This window comes from Hipposideros armiger, unplaced genomic scaffold (assembly GCF_001890085.2).
Source record: "Hipposideros armiger isolate ML-2016 unplaced genomic scaffold, ASM189008v1 scaffold_910, whole genome shotgun sequence".
Classification (NCBI taxonomy): Eukaryota; Metazoa; Chordata; class Mammalia; order Chiroptera; family Hipposideridae; genus Hipposideros; species Hipposideros armiger.
Genome location: NW_017732260.1, coordinates 561,900 through 580,736, shown reverse-complemented (window position 1 = coordinate 580,736; position 18,837 = coordinate 561,900). Strand labels below are relative to the sequence as shown.

The window sequence follows — 18,837 nt, the reverse complement described above, 5'->3', positions numbered from 1 at the left end:
AAATAAATAAATAAAAACCTATATTCATTTGATTAAAATTGGATCAAAGTTTTAATCTAATTTGGGAAAAATCAATATCTACATGACACTTTTTTTTTTCTAGCTGGGAATACAAAATGTCATTCCACTTACCCAAGTCTTCTTTTATGGTTTAACTAATAATACGAATACCATGATGTTTGTATATTTTATCATATACTTAGCCATTGCATTGAATTATTATTATTATTTGTTTTTTTTAAAGATTTTATTGGGGAATCAGGGGAAGGGGAACAGACAAGTTGCTGTCCTTTTGTTCTTCAGTCTAGTTGTGGCCCATGTTGGTATCATCATTGCGCTCTTCCCAGGTGAGGCAGATAGGTCACTCACGGCGGCTCTTGGCAGCTCACTGCAGCCTACGCCGTCGCCAGCGACTCACGGAAGCCCAGCTCCAGGTCAAGCTGTTGTTCACCATCTTCGCTGTAGAGGGCAGGTCACTGGCCCTCATGTGGGATCCGAACCAGGGCCCTGCTGCTCCGAGCCGGCGTCCCAAGCCAGCTCTTAACCAACGCGCCACTCGGCCGGCCCGCATTGAATTATTTTATTCTAAGAGTTTTTCAATTGATTCTTCTGGACTTCCTGTGTAAATAATTATAGCATCTGAAATTAATAAATCTTTCTCTTCCTTTCCAATATTTGTACTCTTTATTTCTGTTTCTGTTTCATGCCTTAGTACCAGAGCCAAATTTTCCAAATAGATGTTAAATAATAGTGGGACAGCAGCGCCTCTTCTTTTTACCAGGAGTGCCTTTAGTTTTGTGTATGAATGATGCATATTGGCTCCAGCTGATTCATGAGAATGAAGTTCACAGGTCAACGGGGAGGGAAAGGCAGAGGGCACACAGCTGTGCAAAGGCCTGGAGGAATGAAAAAGCACTCGGTGTGTTGCAAACGACTTGTGGCTTCATTTGGCTGGGCTGTGGGTTACACAGGCTTTTTCCTTAGAAGCACAGAAAACTGAACACACCTCAGGTGCCCCGACCCCTCCGTCCACTGGTGGCTCTGAGGTGCCAAGCCAAGGTGGTACCTGTCCACTGTTGCTCGATGGCATGGATGTGGGCCTCGGTGAACTCCCAGCAATACGCAAGCTTCTTCCACTCGTGGGGTCGCAGGTATTTGGAGGCCAGCCGCCACAGCACAGAGCGGAGCTGCTGTGTTTCCTGCCGATGGTCCTGCTTAAAGGTCAAGCTTTTCCCAGAGGGGTCACTGCGGTCCCTGCAGGAGGGGTGGTCCTGTGGAGCAGATCCCAAAAATGCAGCAGCCTTCTCAAGGAAATCCCTACCAGGATCCCCCTGGTGATCCTGGACTGGGAACTGGGCTTGGCATCATTACGGACCTGGGCCTTACTGTCCACTACTCTGGTTTCTGCCTCTGTTCTTTGTCTTAACCTCTGGAACCCAAGCTGCTCACACTGTTCCTCCATCCAGAATTCCTTTTCTTGCCTCCCTGCCCCTGAACCCCATTGCCACAGTCAAAAGACTACCCAAATGCCACTTCTTCCAGGGAGGCTTCCCAATTCCTCTCTTTTTATCTGTGTTTCTGTATTACAGGTGTCATGAGGATGACTCAGCAGCTGTAGCTAAAACCAAGCAAGCCAAGAACCAGGCACTGGACTTGCTGAATTCCAACAAGTAGTGATGGGTGGGGTTACAGAATTCTTTCTAAGCAAAGCAGGTGATAAAATGAGAGGTTACAGGCCTTTTGAGCTCCTTCTTTGGCTCGGCCCGCTCCAAACTCTTTGGAGTGTACTTTCTCTTCTAATAACGGCCCTTGAGCCATTCTCTACTGCTCGGCCGGCTTCTATTTCTTTGAAGTGTACTATCTCTTCTAATAAACTGTTCTTTCACCACTTAAAAAAAAATATGAGCGGTTACAAAAGAATTATGTAATAGCATAAATTAAACCCAGAAAAGCCTAAATAAAGGAAGTAAAGGCAGAGTTCTGGTTGTTTAAAAAGCTCATGGTGAGAAAAGCCACCAAAGTGGTGTCTGCATGTTACAGTTTGGTCAACAGTATCTGGCCAGTCACCTGTGAGGTGATGAACTGGGAATTTAGCTCACCTGGAGTATTGAAAACCATTTCCTTAGGGCAGTGTTCTCAGCCACATCTGTACATTGGAATCACCTGGGAGCTTTAAGAACTACTGATGCTTGGTCCCAGGCCAGAGATTCTGATTGAATTGGTCTAGGGGTAAGGAGAGGGAATGTGTGATTCTAACTGCACCTCTGCCTTAGTATTGAGAACTTTTAAAAAGTGAAGTGGTTTAGAATTAATCTCAGAGATAAATCATTTCATCAAATGCTTGGTATTAATCTCTTGGGGTTACATTTGGGAGTCCTCTGTTGCAAAGGGGTTGTAGTGTTTGTGAGAATCTAGCATGTCAGTGAAACAGAACATCTTATGATGTCTATTGAAATTTGTTATCCATCAACTGACTTTGGAATAGTGGTTTTTTTATTTGAGAGGTGAAAAAGAAGTTTACTAAGTTTGTAAACAATATTAGAAAGTGTAAGATATTTGAAATTCGCTTTATTTATAGGTTTCATTTATTGGATTTACTAAGATAATTTAAGCATTTAGGAAGCATTTGAAGTGCTTCAAATGAAAATCTAACATATTGAATTTATTCGTTCAGTTTAAAATGTTCATGGTAGTTTAATTAACTAAGTTTAAACACGGGACCAAACACTAATCAAAAAGCTTCTTGAAAGTGACTGTTAAAATTTACTAGGTTGTATAAATAGAATAATAAGATTTATAAAATGAATTTAAAAGTCTAAGGAAAATTCGTTTTTAAATTTGTAGTATATTGAGTATTAATTTTTAAAACTGAAGTAAATGTAAAAATTATTTTCTGTGTATAAAAACAACCCTGAGACACCAAAAACACTCCCCGCCCCCCACTGCTGACAATTAGAATAGTAAATGCATAGCATTCTATCAGCCACTTTTCTTTCCCAATTCCACAGCAGACATCAGTAATCAATCCCAACACACTTTCCTTCTGGGCTCAGAAAGTTACCTGAATACAACATCCCAAGTAGCAATTCCAATCGCCTGGAGATGGCAATGAGCTGGAACCAATAGACCATCTCTTTGTCCACGCGTGCACGCATTCATCCATCAACCAAGAGTGACAGCAGTGTCCAGTAGTCTCTCCACACTGGCATGGACCTCAGTCAGCCTCGTTTCAGTGTGGTTTGGGTGCCCCTCCACCGCCCCCATCTCCAGATCCTTACAAACAACCCTCGTGGTAGGTAAGGCAGAAATTATCATCCCCTTGGAAACTGAGGGGCCCCTGAATTGGAAAAGCCAGCTCCACCTGAAGCCAAGGCCGCTCCAACATGGAAGGACCAAGCACAGGGTCTCAGTACCTTCTCCCATCTGTAGAAACGATCAGCTTTTATAATCATGTCCACCAGGCTGACATGGTTGCTGCGGGCGGCTACTGCCAGGGCCGTTTTTCCTTGCTGCAAGTAAAAAGCAAAAAGGGCAGTTGGACTGTCTACAGGAGAGATGTAGCGTGGCCTCTAGCACTGATTACAAACTCTGCTGCCCAAAGAAAACCGTTTCCAGCAGTCTACGCTGGGGAGCAGACAGGCTTTCTGGGTACAACGAGAGAGGTGGAAAAGTCACAGGTGGAATAAGGTAATAATAATAATTCCAGCCACCAACTCCTGTGTTTCTTTAGAATTTAGGAAACCTTTAAGAGTTTATGAATCGCACCCTGAATAACTCTTCATCACCTGTGAAATAGTTGTTACCAGCCCCATTTCTCAGATGAAACCCAAAGCCCAGAGATGAGGCTTGGGCTCATTGTGTAGTGTTCGCCCGCCTTCCCTCAGGCTCCCAGCCCTTTGATCCAGGCTTCCTGTACAATGCTGGCCTCAATCACCCCCCCAAGGACCTGCGGGGAGATGGGGCCCAGCTCTAAGCAGGGGAACCCCTTCCAGGTCCAGCTTCAGGGCCTGGTCTGCCCCCACCCCTTCCCACACCATCCCAAGGGCTGGCCTTACTGGGCCACATGTACAAACGCCCTTTCCCTTGTGAGCCTGGGACCTCCTCAGCCTCATCCCAAGTCTTCACTCGTCCTGGACGTCCAGCCACCTGAGGAAGTTAGCCGCCTCAGAGGTATAAGGAGCTGGGAAGCGTCCCACAACCTGTCCTACATGGAGAGGGTGTGGCATGGTGGCATGCTGCACCTCTCTCCACTTCCACTCCCCATCAGGTGACTCAAAGTGCTTAGAGACTGAAGACAACCATATCACAGGCCTACACCAGGAGAGAGGGGGTGCCAAGTGCTGAGGGCCCTCAGGGGAGGCAGGGGCTGGTGGAGGAGGGGCAGGAAGGCTTGCTGGAGGAGGCTCCATTTGAGCTGATATATAACGGGATGGGAGGCCTTGACACCCTGAGAGCAGGAGGCATTTGCATCAGGGTCTCTGGAAAAGAGGAAGCTTGAAAGGGAGGCTGGTTGTGAGCAGAGAGGTACCTTATCTCTCAGGTTTAAGTTAACCCCCTCGACCAGGAGTATCTCCGCTATGTCCTGCCAGGCGTGCTCCGCGGCAAGGTGGAGAGGTGTCTGCTGCCTCTGCAGAAAAAGCCAAGGGGACAGAGTAGCAGAAAAGCATGTAGGGGTGAACCGAGGCTCAAAATTAAAACACGACCAAAGTGGGTAGACTCCCAGCTGGGCCTTAACAAAGTTTCTCTAAGAGGTTATGAGGGGAGATAAACTGGGTTTAATCATGAACATAGTACTTACTCAGCAGAGGACAAAACAGTGGAAAGAACAAAGAAAAAAATACCACTTGCTAGCCCACCTAAGTCAACCTCTGTAATGATCCCAGTATCACTCTTCTAGTCTTTCCTTTAATGCAGAATGTCCTTAGTTTGATGGCTTTACATATTTATCATCCTGTATATACATTTTGCATCTATTTTTCTACCTAACATAATACTTTCCATATAGTATAAACCCTGATCAACACCATATTTAATAGCTCCATAGTAGTCTATCTGTACTATATATAAACTACCTTAGTAACTTTTAGTAACCATTTCATTGTTACTAAAGTTTTGGGTCATTTTCAAATTGAAGACTGATAAACAGTACTGCAATGAATACCTTTGCACATGAGCTATTAATATATTTCTTGAAGCTCGATTCTCAGACATGCAAATACTGACCATTTTAACGATATATGATGTATCCTGCCAAATTGCTTTCCACCCCTAGTGGTTGTGTGTGCTGACACTGAGAACTATGTGGTTGGAAGGTGGGTTGTGGGGAAGAGGATTTTAAAAAGTTCCCAGCAGATCACAACTTCAGGACTTGGAGGCCTCTCGTTATTATACAAGACTGCCCAGTCCCCTCTGCCCTGGGAATTTTTCCCTAACACAATAAATAGATAGATAGATAGATAATAAAAAATAAATCAATCAATGAAAGGAAAAGGTTAAATGTAGGAAGATGTTTACTGCAGTGTTATATATATATATATATATATATATATATATATCATGGCAAAAACTTGGAAACAACCAACGTGTTCAAAATAGTGGAATGGTTAGTGAAATTATGTTACCTTCAACAAACATTCAAAGAGCTTTTTACAAGCTAAAAAAGCAATTCCTCAGCTCTAGGCCATGCCAGCCAACTGGAGCCACGCCCTGCCAGACAGGAGGGTGCCCAGAGGCCCCATGGGGCCCAAGTGGTTCCTGCAGCCACTTACATTGTCGGTGGCATCCAGGTCACTGCCGGCATTGATGAGGAGCTGGACCAGGGCAGGGAAGTTGTGTCTCACAGCCAGGTGAATTGGAGAGGCGCCCTGCTGGGGGGGACAGGGAGACACACGAATCAACTGATGGGTCCCTCCCAGGGCTGCCCAGCTACAGGTGGGTGCTGGGGGATGGGAGTAGGGAGAGGTAAAGATAGTGCTTTGGGGTTTGGAGGGTAGCTTGAGGCATTTACAGCCCCAAAGCCTGAATCACAGGGGTCCAAAACTGATCCTTGGGCAGGAACCTGAAGACCCAAGTTTGAGACTTTGCTATGCCAGGAACTCACTATGTGACTTTGGGCAAGTCATTTCCCTTCTCCACTACTCTTCATCTGGAGCAGAAAAGGACATTAGGTTGAAACTAAGGAATCTGAAAAAAGTATGGATTTTAGTTAATAATAATGTATTGACATTGGTCCATCAATTGTAACAAATATACCATACTAATGTAAAATGGTACAGCCACTCTGGAAAACAGTTTTGGAGTTATTTATAAAACTAAATATGCAATTCCCATAGGACCTAACAACTGCATTCTTGGCACTTATCCCAGAGAAATGAAAATTTATGTTCATACAAAAACCTGTACATGAATGTTCATAACAGCTTTATTTATAATATCCCTAATCTGGAAACAACCCAGGTGTCCTTCAACAGATTCCTATAAATCATTACAAAATTTAAAAAAATAACCCAAGAGAAAAATGGTCAAAGCCTACATGAACAGACATTTGATAGAAAAGGGTAAACAGAGACCCTTAAGAGGAATGCAAATTCACATTCATCAGATTGGCACAATCCAAAATTGTGCTAAATGTGTTGACAAAGCTGTGGGGAGTTAGGCACCATCTTATATTCCTAGAGTGACTATATGGGGTCAGACAATTAAGTTCTAGAACTCATCCTAGAAAAAGTGCTACATACCTCATTGCTGAATATCACTAAGGTCCCCTTCAAAGTAGTCCCCTTGGGAAGCTATGCACCAATGCCAATGCCTAATCCACCCTTCAAAACAATTTTGAAACTTTTTTTCTGGAATGGCCATCAGAGCTGTCGTCGTATTATCCTTGATGTCTTGAATGTCATCAAAACATCTTCCTTTCAATATTTCTTTTATCTTTGGGTAAAGAAAGAAGTCATTGGGGGCCAGATCAGGTGAGTGGGGAGGGTGTTTCAATACAGTTATTTGTTTACTGCTAAAAACTCCCTCATAGACAGTGCCGTGTGAGCTGGTGCATTGTCGTGATGCAAGAGCCATGAATTGTTGGCGAAAAGTTCAAGTCATCTAACTTTTTCATGCAGCCTTTTCAGCACTTCCAAATGACAAACTTGGTTAACTGTTTGTTCAGTTGGTACAAATTCATAATGAATAATTCCTCTGATATTAAAAAAGGTTAGCAACATCGTTGCAACAAGTTCGCAAACTTAATTGTCCGAACTTGTATATTGATATAGTCCATACAGACAGCAATTTGGAAATATATACAAGAAGTACAAATGCATGTTCCCTTTGACCCAACAAATCTACTTCTAGACATTTATTCTACAGATATACTTCCACATATATGGAATGAAATAAGTAGAGATTTTTGTTGCAGTGTTGTTTGTAATAGCAAAAGATTAGAACCCACATTTATATAGGAGACAATTTAATAAATTATGGTCTATCCATGAAATGGAATACTAGGCAGCTAAAAGAATGAGGATGTTTTTAAGTACATATACTTATATAGAAAGATCTTAAAGATATAGTTATGTGAAAAAAGCAATATGTAAATTCTCCAATAAAAGGTACCAATACTTCTTGAAGAAATGGCTGATTCTAGCATTGAGGCAGGAAATACATAGGATAAGTCTGGAACATCCTGTAGTGACAGAAAGTAAAAAAGTGCTCCATAAAAACACATGCTGTACACACCTACTAGAATGGCTAAAAGCCAGGCCACTGGCAGCACCAAACACTGGTGAGGATGTGGAGCAACAGAAGCTCTCATTCATTGCTGCTGGGAATATAAAATGGTAGCCACTTTTGGAAGACAGTTTGGCAGTTTCTTACAAAACTAAACATACTATTACCATGTGAGCCAACAGTCATATTCCTTGGTATTTACCCAAAGGAGTTGAAAACTTATGTCACGCAAAAACCCACACATAGATGTTTATAGCAGCTTTATTCGTAATTGCCAAAACTTGGAATCAACCAAGATGTGCTTCAATAAATGAATGGATAAACTGTGGTACATCTAGACAATGGAATATTACTCAGCGCTAAAAAGAAATGAGCTATCAAGCCATGATAAGACATGGAGGAGCCGTAAATGCGTATTACTAAGTAAAAAAAAGCCAATCTGAAAAGGCTACATACTGTATAACCAACTATATGACATTCTGGAAAAGGCAATACTATGGAGACAGTAAAAAAATCGTGGTTGCCAGAGGTTGGGTGGGGGATGGGTAAAGATGAATGGTCAAAGAACAGGATTTTTAGGGCAGTGAAGACATTCTGTATGATACTATAATGGTGGATACATGTCATTATATATACCGGGGGTACCCAAAAAAATGTATACAAGTGGACCCTTCGGTCAGCATTGCTCAGTAGTTTGCCATAATCAGAAGTGTCTGGATGCTGATGGTAACCACGTTGAGCACCTCTTGTAGTTGCAGAAGTCGAATGTGACTTGTATTCATCTTTTGTTATCGGTATATATTAAGTATTACAATTTTAATAGTTTTTCCCTTTCTTAAAATGTGTATATATTTTTTTTGGCACCTTCTGTATTTATTCAAACCCATAGAATGTACAACACTAAGAGTGAACCCTAGGGCCGGCCGAGTGGCATGTCGTTGGTTAAGAGCTGGCTTGGGATGCCAGAGGGCCCCAGTTCTGATCCCACATATGAGAGCCAGTGACACTGCCCTCTACAGCTAAGATACTGAACAACAGCTCAACCTGGAGCTGGGCTGCTGTGAGTCACCAGCAACAGCGTAGGCTGAAGCCCCTGCTTCAGTGGGTTGCCATAGGCTACCATGTGTAGCCAGCAGCCAGCAGCCAGCGTGAGCGGCCAGCAGCCGCCATGAGCGGCCATCCAGAAGGCAGCAACTGATCTGCCTTGTCGGGGAAGAGCACAATGATGGTGCCANCCTCCACAACTAGACTGAAGAACAAAACGACAGCAACTTGTCTGTTCCCCTTCCCCCAATTCCCCAATAAAAATCTTAAAAAAAAAAAAAAGAATACCTTTAATTACATAAAAATTTACATCCTCAGAATGTCAAAAAATTGTAAGAGCAAACAATACATGCGATGGTCCAAGAATAATGACCTCTTAAAAATTGCTTAAAAAGACAAACAAGGGGGCTGGGCGAGTGGCTCAGTTGGTTAAGAGCTCGCTCAAGAGTTTGAGCTCTGAGCAACAGCAGTTCAAGTCCAGCCCGAGCTGAGCAGCCGCTGAGCTGCCAACAGGTAGCAGGATGGCTCAGCTTAAAAACAAAACAAAACAAAAAGACAAACAAGAATCCCACCAATTTAGAAAGAATCTGAAGAAATAACTCACAGCAGAACTTAAACTAGAAAAATGAATTAAAGGGAAAAATTCAGGGTCAATAGTAATTTAAGAGATTCAAAGTAAAACAATAATAAAGGATTCCTTAACTATAAAATTGATTAAAATAATATCTAATATTGGCAAAAGGTCACTCATAACTGACTGGGTGCTATGTGGTGTGACCTTTCTGGAAAGCAATTTAACAACGTACATCAAAAATCATAAAAAAGCTTTTATTACCTAACCTAAAAAATTCTGTTTGGAGAATTTACATATAATGCAAAAGAAATCAAAAGTTATAGACTATAAAGATGTTCATGAAATCATTATTTATAGCGGCACAGTCAGAGCCAACTTAAATATCCAACAGTTGAAGAACTGTTAGGTAAAATGTGATGTGGACATGGGACCACATCTGGCATGGTCAGCCCCTAAAAATGTCTACTAGGAAAACTGCAGCAACACTAGACACCTAGGAGGGGTCGACTCCACTGGGCAGGAGTCAAGATTCGGGTGTCTTGATGGGGAAAAAACAAATAAGCATCCCCCTTTCCAGAATTCTGTCTTAGCCTGGATTCACTCCAGCTGGAGATACTTCTGTACATATGAGGAGAAACTGAGAGGCAATAAAGAAAAGTATTGCTTTCCTAGGGTATTGGGATTAAGGATGCCTTTTTTGTCCTTTATATTCCAATGAATTGTGTTACTCTGTCCTTAAAATTATTTTAACGAGAGTACTTATTTCAGCTATATGAAATGACCTCTTTCTAATTTAAGAAGATAGTTCCTCATTTATGTAATAGGAATAATAATAGTACCTATAGATAAGGAAACAGAGGCCCAGGGAGGTCAAAGCTGCTTGCCCAAAGTCATTCAGTTTGTGAGTGGCAGAGCCAGGCCTCAAAGCCAGGGTGTCTGACACCAAAGTCCAGGTCTTAACTACAAGGTTATACTGTCATCTATGGTATATTGCGTGGACCACAACATAAGAGGAAAAGAGTGAACAACCCACAGGCTAGATCTATAATAAAGAGATCATTATTAAGACCTAATGGATAAGAGTGGAGAGCACGAGCAGATAATTCACTTAGGAAGAAATGCAAGCTTGGTGTCTAACCCTGTTCCATTAGAATCTTATTTGACTCTCCTGTGTGCTGCCAGCTTCCCTGGTCCTGGCCCCCAACTCCCCAATGAAGTCATGGGAGACTTTGCAGTGGGGACCCCCTTAGTCCAGGCTCCCACACTTACATGATCGGCCAAGTTGGTGCAGCCTCCTGCATGGATGAGGGCCCGGGCCATGTCCTCAGAGCCACTGAGGGTTGCATAGTGGAGGCAGCTCTGCTCCTTCTAGAGGAAAACAGGAATCACTGCATTGTCCTAAGGTTCCCTCACAGTGGGTTTACAAAGCACAGTTGGATTCATTATTCCATTTTTGTCTCACAACAGGCCTCACCACCCCCACCCCACCCCCAGGACTATTATCCCATTAAAATGGAGGCTGGAGAAAGCAATGACTTGCCCAGGCCTGGTGACTAGTAAAAGGAGCTCGTTACGGTCTCAGCTTTTCCTTAACCCCTGTCACAAACTCCAAAACATAGGCCAAAGCCTGCATAATTCCTTAGCTGGTAAAGACACGCAGAGTACAGACTCTGAGGAGTGGCTTTCAAAGAAGGGGACAAATAAGATTTGCCAGTATAGGGCAAACCCTACCTGGCATGCACTGCCCAGCTGGAGCTGGTCTCAGGGTATCCCAGCAGGACCTGGGGGGGCCAGAGCGAGGGTTTCCTCCCAGATGGACCTTCTAAGTGTTCTCCTTCAGTTAGAACCCACCCCTGGCCCAATAAGGATCTCACATAAGATACCTCCCACTCTGCCAGGCAGGCCCCACTAGGTGACTAACTGTCCCAGGTTGCCCAGGACTGAGGGTTCCCTGGGATGCAGGACTTTCCATTTTAAACCCGGGACATCATGGAGCAAACTGGGACAAGTTGGTCACCTTCCCGAAGTCCTGTCTGAGTGAGCACACAGAGTGGGTGGGAACCAGGCCACCTCTCAATGAGAAACACATTAACTTTGGGTTTGCCCCCTTTTCGGAGACCCTGCTCCATCACACTGTGAGGGATGGGAGTGTCAGAAGGGAATGCTGCCTCTGCCAGAAACCTCAAGCCAAGACTGAAGCACAAGGCCCAGTGCAGTGGGCAGCTCCAGCCCCACACATGACCACCAGCTGGACGTGACCTCCCCAATCTATAAACTCTTACGCTGTTACTGTTAGGAAACCCTCCCAGTACTGAGTACTGTGCTGGATATAGAGAAAGGGACTTGCTAACTAACCAAAGAGCAACAGCAGAAGGATACAGCCGGGTGCCCTGAGGCAGCTGTATTGCTTTTCTTCTCTGGGCCTTGGCGTCCCTCCCAACCCCCATACCTCTAGGCTAGAAGCTCCTATACCTCCTAAGAGAGTTCTGTAAATTAAGTGTTTTGTGGCTTACAAAGCATTATTCACACTTAGGAGAATTTAACACTGATATTATTATTAAATTTGCGTTTGACATTTTGCTATTTATTTTCTATATATCTCCTATCTTTTTTGTTCTACTGTTTCTCCTGGAGTGTTTTCTTTTGTGCCAAATAAATATTTTAGCACACCATTTCAATTCCTGTTTTAAAACTATTTTTGCTATTTATATTTTATTATTTATTATCAATATCATTTTTGCCTTGTTATTGAGATGTAGAACAAACAGAGAATTCCAGACCCTGTAGCCATTCAACCAGCAAAGAAAAATTATTTTGTCATCGATCTAAAAATCAAAAGCAAAGCACAAGTACCAACTCTCTACTTAAAGAAAGACCACAGCCCTCCCTTCCAGGACACAGGGGAGAATTTCTAACAGCCAATTTAAGGAATATGATGAGAGAGAGAAGAGGGCCGTCCCAGAGTCACACCAGGCCACAGCTCTGAGGGATGGTGTGGCCCGTGCACAGGTGGGCCCCATACTGGGGAACCACCCCACGCTGAGCAGGGCAAACCTTCCATGAGCTCCGGAGTTAGAATCGGTTTCTCAGACTCAGCTTTGCTTCTTACTAGCTTGTGACCTGGGGAAGTCATTGAACCTCTCTAAGCTTCAGTTTCCTCATCTGTAAAATGAGGCACATTTTCCTGAAGTAATAGAGATGATGGCGTTTTGTGAACTATGCAGAGCCCAACAATAAGACGACACGAACAGGTGTTGAGCTCCTATTATATCCCAGGCACTGCGCTAGGTATTAAATCCTTACAGTAATGTAAAAAAGCAAGTCTATATCATCCCCATTTTATAGCTGGGAAACGAGGCTCAGAGAGGTTAAGTAACTTGCCCAGATCACACGGCTCAGCAGCGGAGAAGCCAAGACCAGAACCTGGGCCTGCTGCCTCACAGCCTCTGTTCACATCATGTTCAGGAATCATTGTGGCTGCTGCTGTTGACATGGTTATAGCCCCGTAGCCAAGGCAGACAGACGTCAGTTGTGGGGAGGCCTGCCTACCTGGGTGAGGGCGTTCACGTTGCTCCCAGCCCCCAGGAGGAGCTGCACACAGTTGAGGTGGAGCCCTTCAGCAGCCACGTGCAGGGCAGTCAGACCTTCCTGAAACACATGGAAGAGGTATGAGGACAGAGGAGGCTGAGGCCAGAACCTGAGGTGAGAGGATGCCCTCATGCTAGGATCCAGGGCTCCTGGAGCTCTCCACTGCCCTCCGGATGATGACCTGGTTATTTGTGGTTCCTTAAGTCCCGCACCTGGTTTTCTCATTTTGAGGGGCATGTGGTACATTCGACCCCTCCTCCACACCTCTGCTCACGTTCTCCTCGCCCTCCAGGCCACCTCACCCCTGCTGTCTGTCCATTTCCTCCTACTTGAGGAAGTCATCTGGACCATTCTGGCCACTGAGACTTCTCCCTTCTTTGAGCACACACCCTATGTATGACTTCTTGGTAATCCCTCACGCCTAGTGCCCCATTAAGCCTGGACTTTGGTGCTGCTGCTTAGTTTTTCCTGGTGAGCTGCTTGTCCAAGAACATGTCCTCAGCTCCTGGTTTCAGGGCCTCTACCAGCGAAAACTAGGCTGCATAACAGGCTGAGGGTTCCTTGAAGGCAGGCAGTGAGTGTCATGCATCTCTATATCCTCCAGGCAGTGACTCACCACATTCCGCTCCTCCAAGTCCAGCCTGATGTCCATGAGTCGTTGCAACACAGCCAGGTGGCCCCGGCCAGCAGCCAGATGGAGGGCTGTGTTCCCCTCCTGCAGGCAGATGGGGCTGGTAGAATCACAGACCCTCCCAGATTCTGGAGACCTGCTGGAGCCACCCCTTACTTTATAGACACGGAAACTGAGGTCCAGAGAGGGGAAGTGACATCTCGAGGGTCACAGAGCAAGTCCACAAGTCCCTGTAACAAGCCAAGTGGCCCTTGCAAGCTGCAGCCCTGCATGCTGGGCCATTGCCACCCTGCCCCCTGAGAACTGTGCCAAAAACTGCAACTGGGGCCACTTTCCAGGGCCAAGTCCTGTCCTCTCTTTCCTTATACTTCAAGGCGTACACATTACTTAAACAATCAAACAAAATCCCTACTTTCTATGTTCCTATCTAAAGCTGGTCCCTTCCTGGAGACCCTGGGTCAGCATCCCTTCCCTCTGCTCAAGGCCACTGCTCCAGGACTTTTCCCATGCTCAGGCTGTGCCCACGCAGCCAGCCACATAGCCCCATCACTTGCCTCCTTGACTTTGCTCAAGACGTTAGCTTCTCATTGAATAGTGTGGCTGGCCCTGACACACTTGAAAACTGGAACTCTCACCCCTGACCTCCTGATCCCCCTTATCCTGCTCGACTTTTCCTTTTTCCCCATAACACCGCTAGTCTAACACACTTTATAGTTTACTTGTATACCGTGCCTATTATTTATTGTCTGACTCTATTGTTAGAACATAAACACTCCAGGGCAGGGATTTCTATTTTGCTCTCTGAAGTTTCCCCAAGTGCCTAGAATAGCGGCTGGGGCACACGGCAAACACTCAATTGATATTTATTCGATGAGTAAATAATGTGATGGAGAGCTTGACGGGTGTCTCCTGGAACTTGAGAGCCAGAGGTGGCAGTAACAGATCCAAGAGAGGTGGCTCCATGGGGCGGTGCAAAAGGTACACTGTCCTTTGTATTAGAAGAGGGCCCTGCTGAAGGGTCTTCCTTGAAGGGATCTTACTATAGAGAACACCTGAAGGGTAAAGGAGCCCCAGCAAAGGGGAGGACTGCTGGAAGTGGCCCTCTAGAGAAAAGGTATGTCCCTAAAGAAGAGTAACAGGCGGAGGACCAGGGCAGGGACCCCTGAGGAACCCACAGGAGCATCAAGAAGAGAAGATCCGGCTTTGGGCCATTCATCACACCCAGAAGGCCCCTGGGACACATCTAGCTGAACCAGTCGTGGGGACCTCCTAACTCAAACTCTTTCCTCACCCTGGCCTGTGGCAGTACCTTCCTGAAGAAGGAATCAGGACATTCACATTTAGGCACAGAACTTTAAAGAGCCCGATGAGGATGTGAACAGACATACCAAAGCCAAAGCAGTACTTGAGAGTTAAAAACATACCCTCCCCCATGATAGATCCACACATACATAAAACAGCTATCTTCTGGGATCAAAGATGAAACATTTACATTTCCTTTATGATGACTATCATATTATATCAATAAATAAAAGTTAAGTTTTAAAATTTCCCTCAACAGCTTTGTTCCGCTCCTCTCCCACCCTCTTCTCAGATGTACACCCAGTGGCCTAGGGCCTAGTCTGCTCACTGTAGCAAGCAAGGATCAGGCTGTGGGGAACGCGGTCACAGCGTGAGGTCTCTGTGTTCAAAGAGACGCAAAGGAAGTGGGTGATGGAGGGGGGCCTGACAAGCGCCCCAGCTAGAGGGCTTTCATCTTCCTCCTGGGTTATAAATACCCACATCCTGCCCTTTAAAGCTGCAGATAGCACAGACCCCCTAACAGGGATGGACAGGGCAGGGGGCTCAGAGGCAAGAGAACCTGGGGGTAGGAGGGCTTGGCCTCAGGCCCAGTGCCCCTGCCTTCCACCTGTGGGGATGTCCAGCCTCTCCACCTCTGTGAGGCCCTGTCAGCAACTCCTCGATGTTCCCAGTGGAATTAATCACTTTCTCTGGGCTCTCAAAGCCTACTTAACATTACAGCACCTATGGCATGGCATGTGTTGTCATCAGTTCCGACAGGTCTCTGCCCCTATGCAGGCCATGGGGTCCTAGCAGGAGTCAGACCTTAAGTGGCCCAAAGCCTTGCAAAGCTTACTGTGCACCTTCCCCGGATGAAATTCAAAATGAAAATACTCCTCATCTGAATATACAAAACTTAACAGGGGCATAGAGTTTTAACCGCTTCGTTCTAGAATTTCTCATTGCAAGATTCTGGGTAAGTTAATCAAAGCTGGAATTTTCTTGTTTTCTGCTTTTGGTACTCCTGCTCTCCTGGGGCCCTGAGTACAATCGTTTTTGCCTCCTGAGTAGATGTGTCCTGGCAAAGACTGTCTGTCCTTTATCCCTCTCTGTACTCTCAGTTCCTGGCACAGAGCAAGGTCATCTCCAGAGACAGCTATGTTTCCATAATGAAGGAAATCAGCCTGATCTGATTCTCAGGATCCAACTCAGTCTTTTCATCCCTAAAGGGTGAATATGGACAGACGGATGAACATGGACAGATGGATTCATTACAGACCTAAGAGCTCAGTGCCCCAAGAGGCAGCCTGGTGGTAGGGAGTAGCACAGGGGTCGGCTTCAGGGTGCTGGTTCCAAACCCAGCTTGACCTTTATCTTGCTCTGTGACCTCTAAAGTATCCCCTTCTCTGGTCCTCAGTTTCCACATCTGTAAAGTGAGAAGGTTGAACTGGCCCTTGATGAAGGTGCCTTCTAGTTCTAAGATCCTGCAGTGCATTTGTCTGGGAGCGCTTTGTCACTAGCTTAGAAGCAGGACTCTTTCTTTTCTAACCAAACACCTTAAGCAGAAGATTAAAAATGGAGTTAGTCCCTTTGTTGGAAGCATTGTTTAGAATTTGCTGCAACATATTTGCCTAATGATTCGCAATGGTCATTTGCAGGGTAGTCCCTTTCAGTCCCCATCCCTCACCCCTTCTCAGATTGGCAAAATCCACCCTGAATGAAGTGCTCCCTCCTCAGCACGCTTACCCTACTTTTGCCATAACCATAGTAGATTACTAAATCATGAGGAAAGCAAACAACCACAGGTGTGTGGCTACCATCCTCCTAACTCTTCCCACACGGTGCCCCAACAACTGACGTCCCCAGTGGAATCACAATCCACTCAAACCCACTCCAACCAATCGGATTTGCCATCCTGACTCCCCACATTGGATTATAATTGTTTACTAGGACTGTGGCATTGAGTTCCTTGAGTAAGAAACTATGTCTTGGGCATCTTTGTGCTTCTCATTGTAGCACAGGACTGGCCCATAATGTGTGCTCAAAAATGCCTGCTTAATGAACATCAATCACTCTGGTCTTGGGCTGCATGCCCTTCTAACATGTATGTTGGAGTCAGAAGTAGGCACAGGTGAGCTGCCAGTGCCCATCCCAGTCAGGAGCCCAGAGAGCCTGGTCCTCCCCTGGGACCCTCAATCACAGTACCTTGTCTTTGACACTGTGGTCGCAGCCAGAGCCCACAAGGAAGTCCAGAGCATCCAGCTGCCCGTGCTCAGCTGCCCGGTGAAATGCTGTCCTTCCCAGCTGACAGGGGAGGAAAAGAGTGAACCTCCCATGTCCTGCCCATCTGGCCTCTGTTTCCCCAACCACTCGGGGCTTGCGGTGGCCTCTCCTGCCCCAGATACTTTCTCCACCCCTTACCCCACATACCCTGTCTGGAAAGTCCAGATCCAACTTCCTAACAAGACCCCACTGGGAGAGGGAGGAGAGAGGGGCCCTCCCCCCCTAAAATCATCCTGGGCTCCCTGCTGCCTACTGAATAAGGGACAGAGTACTGAGGCTGGAGGTAGAGATCTCCGTGAGGGGCCCCAACAACCCCTCTGGCCCTTACTCCCAAGGCTGATCCATCTGAACTCATACACAATGGGCCTTTTCTACCTCTAAAGCTCTAGCGATGTTCTCTCCTCCATCTGGAATGCCCCCCCCACACACACACTTTCCAATCTTACCGACAAAATCCAGTTCATTCACTAAATGCCACCTCCTCCAGGAAGCAGAAAGCAGTGACTCCCTTCTGTAACCTGTCTAGTCCTTTTCAGAGCCTCTCTGAGGGAACTGGCCACATTCTGTCTCGCTCATTTGTACCCTAATGCCCCTTCTAGGCCAGTAGCTCCCTGAGGTGGGGTCCAATCTGCATTACCCATAGCTCAAAGGATGCACTCAATGAATGGGCAGGAGTGGCCCCAAGAGCTCCAGGTCCAAAGGAAAGAGAAAACAGCCTTGACACCACTCTTACCTTGTCAGCATGATCCAGGGCCACGTCCTCCAGGTCTTCCATTATGAACGCCAGCATCAGCACGTGGCCTTTCTGGGCTGCGCAGTGCAGTAAGGTCAGGCCATCCTGGAAACAAGCCCAGGGTGGTCCTTGCAGTCTGTGTAGGGAGGCTCTTCTCAGACACTGGTTGTCTCCCAAATGGTGAAGAAGGAGGTCTTGTGGCCCCAGAAGCAACATTTAAGTGAGGGAGGTTTGCAAATCCTATGTTTACAGCCCAAAGCCTCTACCCGGGCCTTGCATTACAGCTAGGTTGTTTGGAGCACTGTTTTTCAAATAGATTGCAGCCATCAGTGATCATAAAAATCAACAGAACAATGTTTTACACCTTGACAGCAGTTTGGGTTACACAGGAGTAGCATTTGTCAAATCTCAAACATCATAAATTTAAGATTTGTGTACTTCATTGTATGTAAAGAAATTGAACCCTAGTTAATGATATGCATACTGAAGTATTTACAGGGAAGTACACTGGTGTCTGTAATTTATTTTTAAATGCATCCAAAATTTATAAATAACTCTAAAACTCATCAATAATAAATTAAACAACTATGGATGGAAAAGGGGCCACAGGGACTGGCTGAGTGGCTCAGTTGGTTAAGAGTGTGAGCTCTGAGCAACAGGGTCACCAGTTTGATTCCCACATGGGCCAGTGAGCTGTGCCCGAGCTGAGCTGCCAACAGGTGGCAGGATGGTTCAGCTGGTGAGAGCACGTGCTCCTAACAACAAGGTTTCTGGTTCGACTACCACATGGGATGGTGGGCTATGCCCACCAGCAACTAAGATTGAACACGGCACAGTTGAGCAGCCGTGAGCTGCCAACAGGCGGCCAAATGGCGACTGGACTTAGAGCTGAGCTAGCTGTGCCCTCCACAACTAAGATTGAAGGACAACAACTTGGCTGTTCCCCTTCCCCAATTCCCCAACACTGTTCCCCTTCCCCAA

General features: G+C 45.7%; 1 protein-coding gene across 7 annotated transcripts in view; it reads right to left on the bottom strand.

Annotated features, from left to right (window-relative positions):
- The window catches only part of ANKDD1A (ankyrin repeat and death domain containing 1A), a 43,639-nt gene that overhangs the window by 10,263 nt on the left and 14,539 nt on the right, over nucleotides 1-18,837 (bottom strand). For 3 of the 7 annotated variants that reach the window (XM_019630410.1, XM_019630412.1, XM_019630415.1), the window contains 9 exons: nucleotides 17,857-17,961; nucleotides 17,046-17,144; nucleotides 13,545-13,643; nucleotides 12,890-12,988; nucleotides 10,610-10,708; nucleotides 5,769-5,867; nucleotides 4,529-4,627; nucleotides 3,414-3,509; nucleotides 1,067-1,271 (listed from right to left, as the gene is read on the bottom strand). In XM_019630410.1, coding sequence (XP_019485955.1) covers nucleotides 1,067-1,271; nucleotides 3,414-3,509; nucleotides 4,529-4,627; nucleotides 5,769-5,867; nucleotides 10,610-10,708; nucleotides 12,890-12,988; nucleotides 13,545-13,643; nucleotides 17,046-17,144; nucleotides 17,857-17,961 — 1,000 coding nt within the window. Of the gene's footprint in view, nucleotides 1-715; nucleotides 897-1,066; nucleotides 1,272-2,099; nucleotides 2,224-3,413; nucleotides 3,510-4,528; nucleotides 4,628-5,768; nucleotides 5,868-10,609; nucleotides 10,709-12,889; nucleotides 12,989-13,544; nucleotides 13,644-17,045; nucleotides 17,145-17,856; nucleotides 17,962-18,837 lie in introns of those variants that run through there. The other 4 variants (XM_019630413.1, XR_002122530.1, XM_019630411.1 and 1 more) reach the window with 4 other exon arrangements.